The 12680-nt window shown below is 42.5% G+C and overlaps 2 protein-coding genes across 5 annotated transcripts in view; one reads left to right on the top strand and one right to left on the bottom strand.

The window, feature by feature from the left end:
- DZIP1 (DAZ interacting zinc finger protein 1) overlaps window positions 1-6325 on the top strand; it is a 54042-nt gene extending 47717 nt beyond the window's left edge. For both annotated transcript variants that reach the window (XM_060129147.1, XM_060129146.1), the window contains 4 exons: window positions 1102-1295; window positions 2453-2583; window positions 3794-3968; window positions 5511-6325. In XM_060129147.1, coding sequence (XP_059985130.1) covers window positions 1102-1295; window positions 2453-2583; window positions 3794-3968; window positions 5511-5587 — 577 coding nt within the window. In that variant the 3' untranslated portion in view covers window positions 5588-6325. The remainder of the gene's footprint in view (window positions 1-1101; window positions 1296-2452; window positions 2584-3793; window positions 3969-5510) is intronic.
- A 2555-nt stretch (window positions 6326-8880) lies between these two features.
- The window catches only part of CLDN10 (claudin 10), a 98347-nt gene continuing 94547 nt past the window's right edge, over window positions 8881-12680 (bottom strand). For all 3 annotated transcript variants that reach the window (XM_060129195.1, XM_060129193.1, XM_060129196.1), the window contains 2 exons: window positions 10230-10337; window positions 8881-9001 (listed from right to left, as the gene is read on the bottom strand). In XM_060129195.1, coding sequence (XP_059985178.1) covers window positions 8881-9001; window positions 10230-10337 — 229 coding nt within the window. The remainder of the gene's footprint in view (window positions 9002-10229; window positions 10338-12680) is intronic.

Raw genomic sequence — 12680 nt, 5'->3', positions numbered from 1 at the left:
TTTTCTTATCTGTAATATGGGATGATGCTACCTTTTTCCCAGGATAGTTCTACAAATTAAATGAGAACATATGAAAAGGGCTCAGCCTCAGTACTTGGCACATGTGGGTACTCAATAAATTGTAGGTATATTATTGTTATTAATTGAGTAAAACTAATTTTATAATAATTGAATTCATCATCATTGACTTGTTCTGGCAATATCGATGCTTTATTTCTTCATTAAGGCATTTTGTATATATACTAGAGACAGAATAAATATATTAAAGACAGTGTAAATAATAATTCACCCTTCAGAAGTACTTTTCATGTACATAATCTCATGGGAAGAGCCTTATTTCATGGGATGTAGTGTAACTGAACGTTGTATGGAATTTAGGTGCTCAATGAATTTTTTTTTTTTTTTTTTTTTTTTGCGGTACGTGGGCCTCTCACTGTTGTGGCCCCTCTCGTTGTGGAGCACAGGCTCCGGACGCGCAGGCTCAGCGGCCATGGCCCACGGGCCCAGCCGCTCCGTGGCATGTGGGATCTTCCCGGACCGGGGCACGAACCCATGTCCCCTGCATCGGCAGGCGGACCCTCAACCACTGAGCCACCAGGGAAGCCCTCAATGAATATTTTTTAAATGAGTGAATACCACTCTGAATTTCTGTTTCACTTTAAAATGGGGTGATAATTCACGTGATGATATGAACGAGATTATGTATTTATGTAAAAGTCCTTTGTAGGGTGCCGTGTAAAGGTAAGCCGTAAGTAGTGACACTATTTTAAAAGATGACGTAGTCTTATTGCAAAAATATTTTTTTCCACTGTGAAATATTTTTCTTAGGTGTGTGAAAACCAATATTAAGAATATATAGATTTGGGCTTCAAGGAGTAATGTCCTAACTTCAGCACGTTTTGGTAGATACGCCACGTGGCTGGCAGGTCTGGATTTGAAATGACCCTTCGGCCCTTTGTGGCCCTGGCTGCCATCTTGTTCTGTGACCACATGGGTGTCTATTACGCTCTCTGGAGAAGATTCCCACTGCTTTAAGGGACACATGGTAAATCCTGAAGCTTAGGGAAACAGCGTCCCCTGTTTGGGTTTTGATTTGTTTAGGACCCCTCCCTTCAGTTCAGAGGAAGAGCTGGACGATGGGGACCTCCTCCAGGCCTGTGTCTCGCCAGACTTACTTCCTGTGCTGTCATCTAAAAGCAACAAGAGTAGCTTTGGAAGGAACACCGTCAAAAGTGACACTGACTGGACCGAGGGAAGTGAAATTGAGGACTCTGCTGTTTCTCCCAAGCCCACAGGTAAGCTTTTGGTATTGAAAATCCCTCTGGAAATTTTGTTTAGGACAGTGGTTCTCATCTGGGGGCACCAAGCACTGGGGAGTCTGAGCTGAGAAAGTGCCCGAGGAAAGGATGGGGCTAATCCAAAAGCTGCTGCCGCCTAAAGATAATGGACAGGGCTTAGCAGGTAATTGATATTCAAGTGGAAGGAGAGGAAGGGGTTGGGGACGCCTGGATGTATTCGTAACAAATATAAGGGCTGCTGAAACAAACTACCACATACTCTGTGGCTTAAACTACAGAAACTTACTGACAGGAGCTGGAAGGCCAAAATCAAGGTGGCAAGGTTGGTTCTTTTTGAGGGCTGTGAGGAGAGGATCTAGTCTGTGCTTCTGTCCTTGGCTTGTGGATGGCTATCTCCTCCCTGTGTCTGGTCACACTGACTTTCTCTGGGCGTGCATCTATGTCCAAATTTTCTGCTTTTGTAAGGGCACCAGTCGTATTGGATTAGGGTCCACCCTAATGACCTCACCTTAACTTGATTCTCTCTTTAAAGGTCCTACCTCCAAATAAGGTCACATTCTGAGGTAATGGGGGTAAGGACTTCAACATATGCATTTGGGACACGATTCAACCCCTAACACTGGGTGACCTTGAGAATAACTGTTCTAATACACTGTGCTGCCTTTTGGATATGAGGCAATCCTAAAAGAACATAAGGTCCAAGTTGGTAACTGCTGATAATTTGCTAAGGAGAAGTGACGCTGAAGGGTCATATTTTTTAAAAAAAGAAATTCTGTTTAGTGCAATTTAAAAATTATATATTTTACACATATCATATATAATTAGTTTATTGTATATAATTTGTATATACCGTGTATTTATATAATTATGTAAAATATAACTAATCATTTAAAAATAACTGGTTTTGAAAACAATATATGAATATCCCATTCATGCAGGCTGCCTCACTGAAATTAAAGTTTCTGACCATGTACTTGAATGAGACCATCCTTCTCTGATTTAAAAATTTTATTCTTCTAGTCTAGAGGAGCATGATTTCTTTAAAGGAAGTATTTGCAAAGCTTAGACTCTCTCAAATTGTTTGTAAGGCTATTTTGGAACTGAAGATAAATATAATTTTTTTTAACTTCACCTATTTTCTGTGGGTCCTATAGGAACCTCCATTAAAACATTAACTGGAAAAGTTGAAAAGACAGTTTCAAATCACAGAAGTGTGAATAAGCCAGTTGGTGGGCTTAATGTTGCTGAGGCGTTCATCAAAAAGGCACAAAAAGAAGATCTAAAGGTGAGATCACTTTTACTCGCTAAGCATACACAAATTCATCTTTTAATGAATATACCTTAATAATTGTATTTTTTACAGTGAAATGTAAAACAAATATAATTATTTAGTATAGTAGAGGTTGAGAGTTTTACATTGTCTTGTTTTCAGTATCGTATTTCTTCCTATTCCATAGAGGATCAAAGATAGTGAAAGGATAACTGGTAATCATGTCCTATGCTTATCAAGTTCTACGGGTTTTCACAATCCTGTCACGTGTATTATTTGACGTTTGCAGATATTAGGTAGTTTGTTCACAGAAACTTGTGACTGATTAGAAACTGGGGACTTCAGATCTGAGTCTAGGAACCTTTCTGCCACCGTGGCGAGACCTGGAAGTGAAATAGGGACTTTCAGGGTTGGGAGCCAGAGTCGGTGGAGAGATGCTTCAGGTCCATGACCCAAGCACAGGGCAAAGCCAAGCTCCCCTCCCCGAGTGGAGGAGAGGCCCTGACACACTCCAAGGTCCCACACCAGGCACCAGAAGTGCTTCTGTGGACAGAGACCTGGGCAGGCTCGTCTGTGTTGATGGGGTCTGCCAGTAGTAGTTGCTCTTTTCTTAATTTTTCCCTTGAATTAGATTTCATTCCTCCCCTGCTCATGTGTGGAATCCAGAGCATTTCGTCAAACTACATTCGTACGGTAGTGCCATTTGTGTTACACAGCCAAGAATGACAAAAAGTCACAAAAGGTCAAGAGAGAGCCACCGCGTCTTCCTTAGAAGGGGCGCCCGAGAAACACGCGCTCCTTTAGGTCAGGGCCGTTTCTGCAGGGCCCGCATGTGATGTCTCCTGCAGTTAAATGTCTTAGTATCACAGAGGTAAGAGCCCCAGAGCCAGCCTAGCTGCTCCTTGGGGAGCATCCTGACTTGACTTCTACAACGTAGTGTTCCTGGAATTTGCTAAATTCATGATTGCTGAGTAGGAAACGTTCATTTCCACAGCAAGGAACAGAAAAAGAGGTGATTCCCTCTGCTTTCAAAGCACAGATTTCCAAATCCGTTTCATTTCCCCTCCAGAGATGACCAAATGGCCAGATTGGGGGATCCTTTGAGGCTCCCAGCTTCTCATCATTCAGTGTCTGCAGCTCAGTCTGGCCAACAAAGTGGTCAAGGGGCTCTAACACGCACAGTTTCTTTAGGAAACATTCATTATTCTCCACGTATCTTTTTCAGTGTGCAGATGTGGACGATAATGACTGGGACATATCATCCTTAGAGGAAGAGAAATCTTTGGGGAAAAGAATTGGAAGAGAACAGAAGGAACCTCCACCTGTGAAGAATGAATCAAATGCTACTCAAGTGCCAAGTGCCTGGGGTGCAACTAACCAGAAAGGGCCAAAGGGAGAAGGTTCGCTGCTTTGGTGTCTAGCAGAAGCCTCTATAAATATCTAAGCTGTGCTAATATATTATCAGACAAAAACACTGTTGGCATAACAACGGTCTTGCTTTCCTTACATTATTTTAACAAGGACTGAATGTGAACAACTTACTGATTTGTATATATTTACTAATTTTCTAAAATTTAATTTTAGGTCTAATCCTTAGTCTTTAAATTTCTAAAATATCTATTTTTGAAAACGCCCATATAAATAGTCTCTTCGTGCAGATGCCTCAGGAAATTTAAATTTCTGATCATATACCTAAATGAGGCCACTTTTTCTGTCTTCCTGTATTCATCATCCTACATACATTCATCATCATAAATATTTTTATTTTCTTCCAAGGAAGATTCTTCTTGTAGCACTGTAGCCGGTGGGATGAATGACAAGTGAAACCGTCCACTGCTATTGTTCCTATCCATCCAGGCTAGAGTATGGGTAATAAGTCCAGTAACTTACCTCTCAACCCATTTAATTTTTAAAATCAGAAAATATAATTTGTATTTTTTTCTATCAGAGTAATTCTTCTCCATGCCACCTCTCAGCCTTTCTTCATCTGTGCGTCCCATGAGCCGTGCCTATGAGTAACGGGCTCAGACCCCTATTTCTAGGCTCACTGACTGTAGACATGAACTGTGGAAGTTCTGCTAAGACAGAGGAGGATTTGACTCCTTCCCCACTCCCTGCACCTCTCATGCCCCCTCTTCAGGACTTTTGTTCCCACATCTGTAATTTTAACAAATACATGCACATCTCTACTTGCTCTGTCTGTCTGTAGCAGGGTCTCCTGCCTATCCCCACCCCACCCCCACCGCCCTTTGTAAGATGAGCCATCGCTGCCTCTACCTTCACTTGACCTCTTTTCTCCACCAACGTGTCAGTCATAACACTGACCTTCTGTTCTGTCACCGTCATAAGTTGTCTGTGCTTTGTCTCAAGATCCATCCTAATCTTTGAAAAAGCAAAAGGCATGTTTATGCTGTGGCGACTCTGTGAGGACACAGGGCCAAGAGGATGCCCTGAGTACATTTCCTCCCTCCGCCCCAATGTCATGGCCCTGCACCCCTTAAGGAAACATTTCTGGAGTCACATGCAAGTGGAATTCTCAGCCCTCTCCTGTTTCAGTGGCTCAAGGCACTTTAGAACTAACTTCATGTTTAAGCTCATCTACCCTAGAAAACCTGGGGTACCGTTTTACCGTTTAATCCCTCCTTGGCTTGTTAATTTTATTCTCCTCTCTTTACCACTGCCAGCCTCCAGGCCCTGTGCTGAATCCTGGCAAGGGGAGGCCGGGCGGAAGCTTCCCTACGAGGGCCCCGTGAGGCTACCCCAGAGACGTGGTGGGACTGTCCGCAGCCTCCTTCACAGTTTGTAGGAGCCAGGGGTGGGGTTGCGAGCAGACTCGGACACGAGTGATGAATTACTGTCTGAAGTGGAGGATTTTTTACAGGCTGGACAGTGTGCTTGTTTCATCACTGGGGCCTCCCCTCGCCCCCTCTCTCCCTCCACAGGACCTCAGGATGAATCCAGCACATTGAAAAGCAGCTTAGTAACCGTGACGGATTGGAGTGACTCTTCAGATGTGTAACTGTCACCCCACGCATCAGGAGGCCCTTCCAGACGCCAGCAGTATTGCAGAATCACAGTATTTCAGTGCTGCCTACACGACTCTGGTGCTCCTGCTTGGCAGTATCTCCTACAATAACAAGGGAGCTGACTCTCCAAGAACCAGAGTCCCTTTAGTGGCACCACTGCGGTTATTACAAAACAAACTGTCAGCAGTATTTTGAAGCACATAAAGGTGTTTAAGACTGCTGCTTAAAAAATAATGTGTCGTTGAAGTCATAAAAAGTTTTTTCTTCAGAACGGTACTCTAGTGTTTGTTTAAGTGTATTTTTTTTTAACTAATCTTTAAGTGAATTTTTTTTTAAACTTCTTATAGCAGGTTTTGGTTTGACTTAGAACCTTTTGTATATCTTTCTTATGTATGTTGTCACGTTGGAAGTGTTTTATTATGAAGTTCTGTTAGTATCCTTAAAATTGAATTAGTGGAATCAGTGAAATCTTAAGAGTAGATTGCTTATTTTTCATATAGAAGTTTAGAGTTATAAAAATATAGCTAGGCCCACGTTAGATAACTCCATTTTCCAGAAGTACTTTTACCATATGCAGCTTTGAGCCGTTGTAAGCATGTCGTTTTATTTTAGAACTTTAAATACCATTTCTGTGGCATCATCTTTACCTTGGATATTTTATGAATAAAATGTAGCCAGTTTAAATGTCAGTTAATTTATCTATAAACAAAATAGATCGAGTCAATACTGAATTCATGTGTGTCTGTAGTTTTTTTCACTTTTCTTAAATGCCCAACCCATATTCAAAACTAACTTAATTTTATTCTTAACGATGACATTGTCAACATTCAAAAAGTTCATTTAAACTGTTCTCTGCATTTTTTATACTTTGTGGTACTATCTGTACTCTGTTTCCGAAAAAAAGTTACATTTTAACTAAATGGTTTTTTGGATTTTGGATCTTTCTTCATTTTGCCAACCTTTCAAGTAAAGCCCTCCATTACATCCTTGTGACTGTGGCTGAGTTATTAGAGCTGGTTTCTGAGTTAGGCTTATCTCGTTAGAGGATTTAAGCTTGCCTTGGTAGCTGTGCCATGCAAACACACTGACCTAAAAGTTAAAACAATGTTTTATCTGTTTCTGCCCCACCAGAGTCCTTTATACTTGTGGGCCACTCTCACCCTTTTAAAAACTTCCCACAAAGGCCAATTTTATGCAGATGTACTCACTTTATATATGTTTCTAAAAGCTCTAATAAATGCTGAATCAAATCTTCATTGTAGTAGGACAGAGATAAGCAACCTACAACAACGCCTAAGAAGAAACCCAGGCCCTTACATTCACTTACTTATTCCACAGAGATCTGTTGAGCTCCTTGTTTGTTTTTAACATGCATTATTAGTTCACTTATAGAACAACTTTGAGACACAGTTATTATAATTTTCTTGACGATGTGAGAAACAGTTATACAATAACTTGCCAAGCCATACACTTAGAAAGTGACAAAAGTAGGCTTTAAACCGGGTCTCAAAGCCAAGTCCTGGGTCTGCCAGGTCTTTAATTCCTGAGCAGAAAGGGTTGGGGAAATAGGATGAATGTCCGCTAAGGAAACCCAACAGTTATGTTGAAAAGACTGATCCTTTATCTGTTTAGTCCTGTCATTTTAGATTGCACTAGAATTGGCGTGTTCGTTTTCCTTTGGGCTATCGCCTTAGATTTCTCCTCACTGACACACAACGAATGTGTTTCTGGCTACTGACACAGTGTTTCTGTACTTTGACCCCTTCTCTCCATAAATTCTTCAGAAGCTAGGACAGTTCAGTACAATCAAAATATTGTCTTCACCAGTACAGCTCTGAAATTTAAAAATTTGTTTTAAACACACACTCACAAAACCCGGCCCCGCCACTGGCCTGTAGCACCTAACCTCTCTCCACGGCTTTCAGTTCATTTGTGTCCCTGGAAAAGGTATTCAAGTATTATTATGGTCTGGAAAAAAAATCATTTTATATATATATATATATATATATACACACACACACACACACAGACACACACACATATATATACATATGTACATACATATATATATGTGTGTAATAAACTTGTTCTTTTTCTTTCATTGAGCACTTCCAAACAATGTGATTTTCCTTTTTAAGTCTTTCACGCTTGAGGAAAATGAAAATGTTACGGTCACCCATGCTGTGATTAGTATTGGAAAGGGTCTGACTCATAGATTTACACAGACAGCCAATTATCCAAAGCTTGAGACTGTATATTTCACACTAGACTGCCTCAGTTCAAAGTCGTGGTTTTGTCACTCGCCGCAGCAAGTCACTTCAACTCTCTGCTTTCATTTCATCCCCTGCCAGCTCAGGTTGCTACAACACTTACCTCAGGGGGCAGTTATGAGGATGGAGTGAGTGAGGGCACACGCAGACTGAGATAACTATCGCCCTTACAGGCATGAGGTAAAGGGGCTGGCCCTAGAAATAAAACGGCGTCTGGTCAGAGATCACTGGAGCAACTTAACACGTCTTGAAAAATGCTGTCTCTCCATTACCGGTTAGTTCCACGCACACCACCTGAGCGACACACTGGAACTTGGTCCGTTATTTCCGAGCGGGGCAGGTACAATGCAGCTCCAGGCCTTCCTCTGTTGGCCCCAAGGTCGGCCATGATGGGCGTCTCCAGCTCTGCTCTTGCCGATGCCCCACCCCAGGATCTGCTCTCTGTACTGGAGAAGCCGGAGCAGTTATTTAAAGCGGACGTGCCAGGCGATGGGCAATAGCGTTTGGCCCTGTTAGCCCTTGCTGGAGCAGCCGTGGAGAAGTACGGGGGTGACAGACACCAGTACATGTTCGTTCAACCCAAACATCTGAGGAATAGTCTCAGATTGCCCCCATACTGTTTACAAGACACGACTCCTTATACACCTTTTGTTTAATATACGAAGAAAAAGAAACATAAAAAATGGAGACAAAGACTGCAAGGTCTGAATGATTAAGAAGGCTACGTTATGAATACTGGAATCTTTGGTGCTAAATACATATACATATTTTAACGATGTATAAAATATATACAAATCCTGTAAATAGCCTGTTTATTTTTTTATAGAAAGCCACAACAGAAGATGATTAGTATGTAACTATGTAAGAACATTTACATCCGATAATCAACAAGTTCTTCAAATTTGTATTTTAAAAATAGTTTGAGTGTTAATTGTAGGAGGGCCTTTATGGCAGCATTCTGTGAACAGTTCACGTTTAAAACAAGCTCAAGACACGGCTAGCGGGCAGTGCTCTTTTTAGACGTAAGCGTTTTTATCAAACTGTTTTGAAGGGTTTGTGGTTTTAAAATCTTCTCCACCGTGATACTTTGTCCGAGAAGACATGATAGATGTGGCCCCATTGTATGTGTATCCCATTCTGCAAGGCAAAACACAGTTTGGTAGATTGTCTTTTACACGTAGGTCAAACAAAAATGGGAAGAAACCATTTTGCCCCTACTTCCATCATAGCTAAGTTTGTTTCCCTGATGACTTTTAGCTTTCTTCCCTTCTCTCTCTCCCCAAGAAATATTTCAATGTCATTTCTGAACAGCTGGTGTGACCAAGAGAATCTGCAGAAGAAACTCATGGCTTCTTAATTTGTTCAGTTACTCTCCTTCAAAACTTATTTAAGGACTTCCCTGGTGGCGCTAGTGGTTAAGAATCCGCCTGCCAATGCAGGGGACGCGGGTTGAAGCCCTGGTCTGGGAAGATCCCACATGCCGCGGAGCAACTGAGCCCGTGCGCCACAGCTACTGAGCCTGCGCTCTAGAGCCTGCGAGCCACAACTACTGAGCCCATGTGCCACAACTACTGAAGCCCACGTGCCTACAGCCCATGCTCCACAACAAGAGAAGCCACCGCAAAGAGAAGCCTGTGCACCGCAACGAAGAGTAGCCCCCGCTCGCCGCAACTAGAGAAAGCCCACGCACAGCAACGAAAGCCCAACGCAGCCAAATAATAAATAAATTTATAAAAAAAGAAAAATACTTATTTAAAACTCATCTTCCTGGAAACTAGGAGACTGTGGTGACCTTAATCAGCAATTTCTGCCTATGTGAAAATTCTGATGAGGCCAAAGTGAAGAATATACCCCCAGAGTTAGACCCAGATTTCTACTTACATCAATAGCTTTGGAATGGAAGAATGTCAAGCTCTGGGTTTTTTTTAATGAACTATAATTATATTTATTTTATTCAATATAATATTTACTATATTAAATGTCATATTTAGTATATATTCCTAACCTTTCCCAATTCTGGGGGGTTTTGTTTTTGTTGTTGTTGTTGTTGTTTTGCGGTACGCGGGCCTCTCACTGTTGTGGCCTCTCCCGTTGCGGAGCACAGGCTCCGGACACGCAGGCTCAGCAGCCATGGCTCATGGGCCCAGCCGCTCCGCGGCACGTGGGATCTTCCCAGACCGGGGCACGAACCCGTGTCCCCTGCATTGGCAGGCGGACTCTCAACCACTGCGCCACCAGGGAAGCCCCAATTCTGGGTTCTTGAAGTTTCTAAGAATCATATGAACTATCTATAATTTGTCCCACGTGTAACAATTTAGAATAGTACTGTACTTTTTAACAGGTCATTTTTGTCTCTTTTTCATACCTGGGTGCTTTGTTGTTGTCAGATATTGAAAAGCAAAATATGACACCACCAATTATGCAGAGTGAGGCTCCTGCCCATCCAATAAACAGAGCAGCTCCTAATTCATACCTGTGAAGAAGTATCACACAAGTATAAAAGCTTACTTATTTGGGGAGTAAACAGCGTTTAACACTACTAGCCAACACTTATTAAATGCTCATAATACATTTTTGCTATTGGAGCTTGTACAGGAAGTAATGACATCTGTATAATGCTTTAAACTTTTCGCAAAGCGTTTTTATAGCCATCACTTGACTATATCTTCCCAACATCCCGAAAGGAAGATGAAAGCATCGCTGTGGGCAAAGCAGGAGCAGTCAACTCAAGCTGGGGCCTCCTGGCCAATCAGCATCTTTCCTCGGGGTTCTGCCTGAAGCTCACAGAGGTTTCCATCTCTTTATTCTGTCACGTGGGCTAAACCATTAAGGCAGACTCCAGTTAGAAAAGGGAAAGTTGCCTGCCTTTGCTTTCATTTTAGTACAACTCAGTGTTTATCAAGCACCCGCTGTGTGCAGTCATGTGCAAGGTACTGAAGGGTGGCCGAACATGCCACCCCAAATGTGCCACTTTGGCAACAAGGATTATTTTGAGCTGAAAGCAACTGAGAAGAAACAGATACGGGGAAACCTCTCTGCCTTCCCCCCCTTTGCCTAAAAGCAGGACATAAATTTGTAAAGCTCTTCCCTATCCCCTCTCTGCCAGGAAGGACAGAAGTTAATTCCCAGAGACACTGTACATGTTGCTCAGCCCACAAATGGCACCAGAGCGATCTATGTAACAAACTTCACTCACTCTCATCTTCCATTAGTTCCCTCATCACGTGCCTTCCCATCATTTGTGCCTCTAGAAGCTCAAAGTCCCTTTCCTTTGTCTTGCCGCTTCTCTACAAATGTATTGTTCTTTTGTTAAGATGCTACATAAGCTCAAGTTCTAGCCACCCCTTTGAGTTACGCATCACTGGGTACTCCCATGTGTATGTGTGACGCACATGTTAATGAACTCTGGTTTTCTCTTATTAATCTACCTTTTTCAGTCTAATTTACAGGGTCCCAGCAGAGAATCTAGGAGAGTAGAGGAAAAAATAGTTTTTCTTCTTCTACAGTGTCAGTGAAAGGTCAGTGATAGGTACAGCCTCATCTTGCTTATCACTACAATCTAGTGAGAGATGAATAAAAAATAACTCTAATTTAGTGACAGATTGCTGTGAAGCATCTCCTGGATGGCAGGCCATAGTACTCTGCTCATGACTAGAACAGATGGAAGATAAGTAAGACAGCCCCTGACTTGGAAAGGTCACCATACAAATGTACAAATATCGCTACTGAGAACAACAAAGGAAATCACAGCTGAGTGCTGGAGGAAATCCTTTTAGGGGAGGAGTATATATACATTTTTTATATATATATATATATATATATGTTTCAGAGAAACAAATAAGGAATGAGGAAAGTATACCAAATCTCGGGCTGTAGTGTTCTCATGTCTGCCTATTCTTTTCCTGAAGAATAGGGATTTTTTTTACTTTTTTTCTTTTTTTTAAATAAAGAAGTGATTCTCAAACTCTTTGAGCCCACAGACCGCCATCACAAGGCAAAAACTGATGGACAACATTCCCTACCTAATGGTGCTTTTCAGTGTCAAATGAAGTCAGAGTGGGAAGGGTCTGTTTGGATCATACAGAATCCACAGAGGGGCTGAGAATGGAAAGGAAGAGGTGAGAGTAAGAGGGGAAAGTCAGGGCCAAGGTCAGCTTGTCCCCCTGAACCAAGTGCAGGGCCAGGGCCAGGCTTAGGTGGCCAGCAGCTGGCGTGAGCGACCTGTGCCTGTCCTGAGCTTTGCCTCATCCTTTTCTACATGCTGTGGTGCTACGTCTGAACTCCCATCTGGGCAGGCGCAGGCAGCAGTGGTGGTGTGACAGTGTGGCCCTGGCCCCCAGCCAGCAGGAGCAGGAAGCAACATTTACACAAGATGAGGGCCATGTGGTCCACGTGCCCATTTCCAGATCCGGCTTCTGAGGTACTTCACAGCCTCCATTTGCAACTGGGAATGGGTGACGTACACAGTACACGCTGCCTTGTGATCCCTTCTTTTCTCACTCTTGTGTTGCCTTCCCTGGGAAATCAAATTGAGAGCTAAAGGAAGGAACAGCTGTAAGCACCTCACCCTGCCCTGGAGAATTGATTAAGCTCTGGGAACCGAGAAACTTCTTGAACTGTTCCAATCAGACACAGTAGCAGAAACAGAAGGTTGACGTAAGTGGGGAAAAACCCCTTCGGTCTGCACAAAAACCAGCTCAAAAGAGGACTGAAGAGTGAAGGGCACAGGTGAAAGCAAAAGAGCTGGCCAGATCAAGTGTTAAACTGGTAGTTTTATAAAAGATACCTTCATTAAATATCATGTTACACATCTAAA

Source organism: Lagenorhynchus albirostris, chromosome 18 (assembly GCF_949774975.1).
Source record: "Lagenorhynchus albirostris chromosome 18, mLagAlb1.1, whole genome shotgun sequence".
NCBI lineage: Eukaryota > Metazoa > Chordata > Mammalia > Artiodactyla > Delphinidae > Lagenorhynchus > Lagenorhynchus albirostris.
This window is presented reverse-complemented; position numbering and strand designations above follow the sequence as displayed.